The sequence below is a fragment of the Phalangium opilio genome, unplaced genomic scaffold, assembly GCF_054372755.1.
Source record: "Phalangium opilio isolate 3A_F unplaced genomic scaffold, DU_Popi_V2 ptg000077l_1, whole genome shotgun sequence".
Classification (NCBI taxonomy): domain Eukaryota; kingdom Metazoa; phylum Arthropoda; class Arachnida; order Opiliones; family Phalangiidae; genus Phalangium; species Phalangium opilio.
Window position 1 is genome coordinate 2,719,221 of NW_028324185.1, and position 6,593 is coordinate 2,725,813.

General features: G+C 35.2%; 1 protein-coding gene across 1 annotated transcript; it reads left to right on the forward strand.

Moving 5' to 3' along the window:
- Window positions 1-4,391: 4,391 nt before the first annotated feature.
- On the forward strand, window positions 4,392-5,853 carry LOC149656758 (putative glutamate receptor). Its single transcript, XM_089844624.1, has 5 exons — window positions 4,392-4,466; window positions 4,579-4,743; window positions 4,812-4,938; window positions 5,252-5,481; window positions 5,584-5,853. Exons 1-5 carry the CDS (start codon window positions 4,392-4,394, stop codon window positions 5,851-5,853), a joined length of 867 nt encoding a protein of 288 aa, XP_089700750.1.
- The last annotated feature ends 740 nt before the right edge of the window (window positions 5,854-6,593 follow it).

Consider the following 6,593-nt stretch of genomic DNA (forward strand, 5'->3'; position numbering starts at 1 on the left):
TCTAAAATGTAAAGTTTTCAACATTCTAATCCAGAGGCTTATAATCCACATCGAAGTTCCCATCAGAAGCCCCCTAACAGCTCGGTTTTGTTAATGAAAAATGTCGGCCAGAATGAAAACAACAGTGACTTGCAGATTTATATATTTTCTCGACAAATGAAGTTATTCCTTTACTTAAAGGACAATTCTCATTACGACATCAGTTCATTCAAATTTACAAATTTGTTTCTCTGCATTATACTAAATATTAATGAAATCGTTTGAAACGTACAAACAACACTATTAGTTAAAAAAGGTGCAACTACATTTCTGGAAACAATTTCATTCAAGATGACTGCGAATTGGAGAAATCTGTCACACAACTTAATGTTCCCGCAACACTCTTAAAAATGTTGGGTTGTTTCTGACCCAAAGGGGGTTATTTTTCAACTCTTTGCTGGGTCAGTATTTAAACGACCCATTTTTTGGGTTGTTGTTCCTTGACCCTAGAATTGGTTGTTTATTTGACACAATGTTGAGTCAACGTAAACGATAACTAAGATTTGGGCTAAACAGTAACCACATTACTGGCTAAATTGTAAAATCATATTTGGGTAAAAAAACAACCCTAGCAAGGTTTAATTGTAGTTTTGACGCAACTTTGGGATAAAAGGTAGCCCTTAAATTGGGTTAAATTCTTACATAATTTTGGGTTCAACGAAACCCTAATTTGTGTTGTTTAAAACCTCTCAAAATAGAACCCAAATTGCTGTTTATTACAAAGTTAAGCGTTTTTTCCCACCTCACGTTCCATATTTCAGCTTCCACCATATTTTAAGATCGCTGATTAGTTTAACCTGACGGATGTCACGGAGAGGTTCTAATTTCTTCTGTTGTTACATCCCAGGGCACCGCATTCGCAGTTGGAAAATCGGAGCAAATGTGCTCTCAATTTCCGGACCGCATTTACAGGTCTCAGATATGTGGAAAATTGCATTCCACTTATACTGGCTATTATTCCATTGTCTGCCTAGCTCCATCATCCTGTACTTAAAGGTCCATCCCACATGGACACCAGTCTGTACATACTGGCTCCAAATAACCACCATCGTCTGGTCTTTTGGTCCATCCTACATGGACACTAGTTTGTACATACTGGCTTCTACTCCATAATCATCGTTAAAGTTTAGATGTACGCGGCGATCGGCAAGGGTTACGAGAAACGTTTAACCTCCCAATGGTGGGGCTTCCACCAAAGGTTCGTGCAAATGCGCTGTTCTGATCCATTACTAAGATTCGAAGCCTTTTGTACCGATTTGAGTAAGACGAAACAACAGGCGTATACTTCATTTAAAACGTCAATATTAGTCTGTATCTCAATAATATTCAATAGTTATTTTTTAAAAACGATGCAACCCGCATTAAAGTAAATAACTATTGAAGAAAATGTGTAATATTAATTGTATTTATTTTAATATTTAAGATAATCATGTTTATCAACTCAAAGTTAATAGAGAAAGAGTAACAAAGTCGCCTCAACATCCATCTAGTGTACAATATCGTGTATTTGTATGCTAGGTTTGCCTAAAATTGCAAATGACCCAATTTGGGTTACTGCAATAACCAAATTTTTTGGCTTTGAAACAACCCCATACCAAACTACCAGGGAATGTTTATTCAACTGCTACTGGGTTTGTTTTTTAACCAAATTGTAGTTAAAATTCAAATAGCCCAACTCATTCAACCCATGAGTTTTAAGAGAGAAGATGATAATTTCCCAGGTAAAGCAGTCAACGGTTTTTGACTGGTCAGTCAGCCGGAACCTTTGCTGAATGAATGTCAGATCTCAATTGTAAATAGTTTACAATCTTTTTAAAGCGTGCGACTAGAATCCCAATGAGACTCGTTCTTTAATCGGACCATTTAACGTTAACTGGAAAATGACTAAAATACTACACGGTTTTAGAAAACGAACTGTCAATCTTAATTCCCACTTTTCACACGGTATTATGATTTTTGGAAAAAATTGGGGTGCATCAGGGAAAACAGACCAATACTTCTACAATACCGTAACAACTAACAATGCAATATCCATAATTTCGTTCCCAAGAATCTCATCATTATACATAGTTAGGTTAGGTTTTGCTTGAAAACGCGATGAACAACTGCTGTGAAACCATATTACTCCTTGCCTATAACCTCACCTAAATCGCTTCTATTTTGCCTAAAAGTTAAGTAAGAATAATTTTATATACTATTTACTCCGTTATAAATTTCACTTTTTCCCAAATTTGTATATCGTACAAAAGAGCAATTTATTGAAAGGGAGACAAACAAGCTATTCTGGTTTACTTTTTGTATGAGGGTCAAAAGATTTATAAAAACTCACCAAAATATTTACCTTGACTTTAAACTAATTTTTCAAAGTTATAGTTAGATAAGGTAAAACATAACATAGAGCGTTGTAAATGTTTAGGGGCCCTAATAGTTTCGTGTTATTTTTTAAGCTGCCCGATATGCGAAGGCGTGTTTCGAATATCGAGTGTTTTCGATCACTATAGAAAGGTTTCCGCTATATCATAATTGAATAACAAATAAATAAGTTCAACAGGTGCTTTGAAACAATAAAACAAAGTTATGAAAGGAGCAAGCAAACTTGAGTAGTTGCCAGTCTCGCTTGTCGCTTCCGGTTTCTCGGATATACAAGGAAGAGTTTCCTGATTGTTTTGACATTAAACACTAAATAGTCTTTGGACTATGATGTTATTTGTTTAGAAAGTAATTTTTTACAACTTTTAAATTAAATAAAACTATGCATTTTTCAGAGATCAACCATAATGATAAATTAATAGGGTTTCGAATTGGACGATGTTTACAATGGCAAAGGGTTCGCGGACCCAGTTTTGAATGACTGAACTAAAATTAGATTTATATACTGTAGATTTGAGAAAATTATTTTTGCTCTGATATCTCTGTATTTAGTCTATTAGGATTTAATATTAACTTATGGTTAACTCCTTAACAGTGTGTAAACGATATATTTCCATTATGGCAAAACACTTGAAAGTGTGTTGACGGAAACTTTATTGATTTCCGTTCCAATGTAATCCGGTCGGATTTAACAAAATTATTATAATCAGTCCGAGATCGGATTTCAAAGAGATAAGATGGCGTGTCTTAATTGGACCTTAACTATCCTTTCGTTTAACTCGGTAAAATTGCGTTCATTTAAGGCAATACATTATTTTTGAATATTTCGTAAATCTTTCAGACCATCCTTTGTCCCGGTTGTATTCAAAATGGCTCTGTATTCAGTGGTTTTGGCGAAATGGATTTCAATATATTAAACACAATCAAAACCGTTTTAAATTTTCAGTAATTATAAATTTATTATTAGTATCAAGAAGCCATATCTAGTTTACTAGGGAGAAGTTATAAGATGCCTAAGTATTCGCGCGCCATAATCCTAGTCCGACTTTGAAAATACAAGGGGGACGTAAAAGGAGGCCGGGCTATTTTGCCTCTCCTCAGTCGGAAAATTCGTAATTTTCGTCATTCGCTTCACGCTGACGTGCATTTTCAAGAACCAATGAGATGCTGGTTGTAATTTAGGGGCGGGGATTAACTCCGGACCTACGCTTTAACTGGAGATAAAGCTAGAAATGTGGCGAATAGTAAACTAGATATCGTTTCTTGGTAGTATATTACACACTGTCATGGGACGTATCTTCGTTTAGAATTTTAGGAATTATCTACTATATATGAACCTAATTAAAGTTATGTCTTTTTCAGATATAAGTTAGTGAAACCAAAATATAATAATTTGAGTGGAAATATCTCCCACATGTTAGACTTGATATCTCGTCAGGTATTGAAACTAGAAGAAATTTGATTAGATGTCTTTTAAAATCGGGTTCCCAAGAAGAATTTGAAAATGCTTGAAAATGTTTGCGTATATTTAGTTGAAAAAATATTGTAAATCAATTTATTTCCCAAGAAATAAGTTGATGTTAAAAGCTTTCTTGGAAACCTCGCTTTTCAAAAAAAGTGTGCTACTTATTGTTATCTAAGACCATTAAACACAGATGGACTAGAATGGAGATAAAGCCGCGACCAGTATTGAAACAATCAAACAACCTGGCGCATGAAGAGACGACATTAGGCCTGTTAAGGCTCGATAGTCTATGTTAGGTTCACTTTTAAAAAGTTGATATTTGGGGTTTGGTATTTTGTAGAAATGAATGCCTTTCATATGGGATTTATCAGAATAACATTAATAATTTCTAGCGCACCTTTTGCTTGGCATCTTAAATACCCAAACTAATCCTTCCTTTAAATTACTTATATGAAATCGAACATAAAAGGCGAAAAAGCGGAGAGGAAAAACCTAACCGTACCTAGAGCGTACAATCATGAAAATTCAACAGAGCAGACGACATAATAAAGGATACATAATCTATCCTTTGAAAGGTTTCGGGACACTCCCGGTAGGGGCGATGATACGCGCTGAAGTTTGACGATAGGGGTTATAGCTTATCATTCTATTCCATCTGTGTTTAATGGTCTTAGTTGTTATTCACCGTGTTTTCTAATATTTAGGAGGGAGATTTGGCCATATTTTCACTTTCGGTCACCGAAGAACGCCTTGAAAAGGTCTCATTTTCGGTACCATACTTTTACACTTACGCTACATTTGTCACTAGAAGATCAACGACGCTCGAAAAAGGAAACTTTGCGTTCTTTTACCGACAGTTTACTTTTGAGGTGCGAAAAAGTAACGTTTCAACTGACGGTGTTCTTAACAAAAACTGATAATTACTTCTGAAATTTAGGTTTGGATTTACGTCATCCTGGTATCATTGGCTGGTTTTATCTTGTTGGAAATTCTTAAACGCAACAAAATTGGAAATTTCAAATACATCAATGCATGGCACGCCATTAAGTTAATTGTTCATGGAGGTATTCTATGAATATTTACCGCGTAATATCAAAAGCATATATTTTATAACAAAAAGTCTCGGATTCTCAATTTTGTCTGTGGATGTCACCTTATTAATGTAGCGTGAAATACAAGTCGAGCTCTCGCTAAATCCCAGACCGTTTAAGCTACGCCATTTTAAACGATATGCATTTTTTAGCCTTAAATGGCCTATACCTGCTTGATCCAGACTTTTTGTTTTAATAAGTATAATTTTGCAAAAATATATCGTATCTGTTTTCCTGATGAAATAGTTATTATAGCAAAAATAATGTCATACTTATGGTTGTTCAGGTAAAATACTTGACTTTCCGAGTTCTCCATCGGAATATTTCTTGTACGGCGTCACAACAGTTGCACACGCTATTCTGATGACTTTTTACTGCAGTCAACTGACCACTTCCGCTTCGGAAGTATTCGGAAGCAACCCGATTAACTCTGTTGAAGATTTGGCTCAAGCCGCAAGACAAAAAGGATATACACTTGGATCCGTAGAAGGATTTTCTTACAATGAAGTCATTATGGTATTAATCCCTTATTTAAACACTACTAGTCCTTTAATTAAACACTACTATTGTTTTTAATGATTATCTCGTTATGTACCATTTAAAAATATTATTTTACAGTCGAGTTCGTATTTGAAGAAGCTACAGGATTCATTGGTGAGATACCACCCCACCAACGGACTCAAAAGCTACTCGAGCGCTTTAAATAAGGTTTTGACTGAGAATTTCGCCTTTGTCTCATCACGTGACGAAATTCAACAATATTCCTTGAAAGAGTATGGAAATCGTAGCAACATCTTTCACATCGATAAAGAAAATATCTACCCCGAATACTACGCCATCGCCCATGCCAAAAATTTCACCTGCAAAGAAGAACTAAACAAAATGTGAGTAAATTTCGAATATAACGGTTTATGACTATGGCAACCTATACTTTGGGACGTCAGAACTATGGGCTCATAAGATACTAGCAACAAAGAGTCCAGGGCGTTGTCCAACATTTCTGGCATCTATTTTATAATATGGCGGGTGGGGGCGTATTCAACCCAAACCCTAAAACACCCATAAAACACTACATAGGATATTGGAAACCATTATACTAAGTATTGATGAAATTGGTTAGAACTATGGCCTTTAACCCGGGAAATGTTTTAAATTCCTGGCCGCCATTTTTAAGGAAAGAGTCGGAGGAAATTTTTATAACGGTTTTGTTGCAGTATTCTGAACATTTTTGAATCGGGCATCATCTCAATATGGAATTTGAAACTGAGGCGTTTAATTGAAATGTACATTATCGCAGAGAAACAGCAAGCTTACATTGGTCTCCAAGATTACAACGTTATTCTAGAAAGCTACATCGCGATCTGCGGAGTCGCTATTCTACTTTTTACAAGAGAGCATTTAATTTCAAAAATCTTCAAGGCGAAAGTTCATCGCAACCCACGAATTTTGACAGAACTTTTTTCACTAAATTAATCACAATGAGAATTTCATGCGCAGCTGTGTAAAAGCATATATATATATCTAAATAAAAGAAAAAAATAGGTTAATTATTGAAACCCCAATTATTTAAAGTCTTTTTAAAGAAAACATTTAGGAGTAAGACATGCAGGGTGTTTCTGGAAAGTGAG

Excerpts from the sequence above, each read along its gene's own strand:
- LOC149656758 (XM_089844624.1), top strand. The coding sequence starts at position 4,392 with ATGAAAATTCAACAGAGCAGACGACATAATAAAGGATACATAATCTAT. Across the intron at positions 4,744-4,811 it reads ACCGACAGTTTACTTTTGAG|GTTTGGATTTACGTCATCCT; the intron begins GTGCGAAAAAGT and ends TCTGAAATTTAG. Across the intron at positions 5,482-5,583 it reads CTTACAATGAAGTCATTATG|TCGAGTTCGTATTTGAAGAA; the intron begins GTATTAATCCCT and ends ATTATTTTACAG.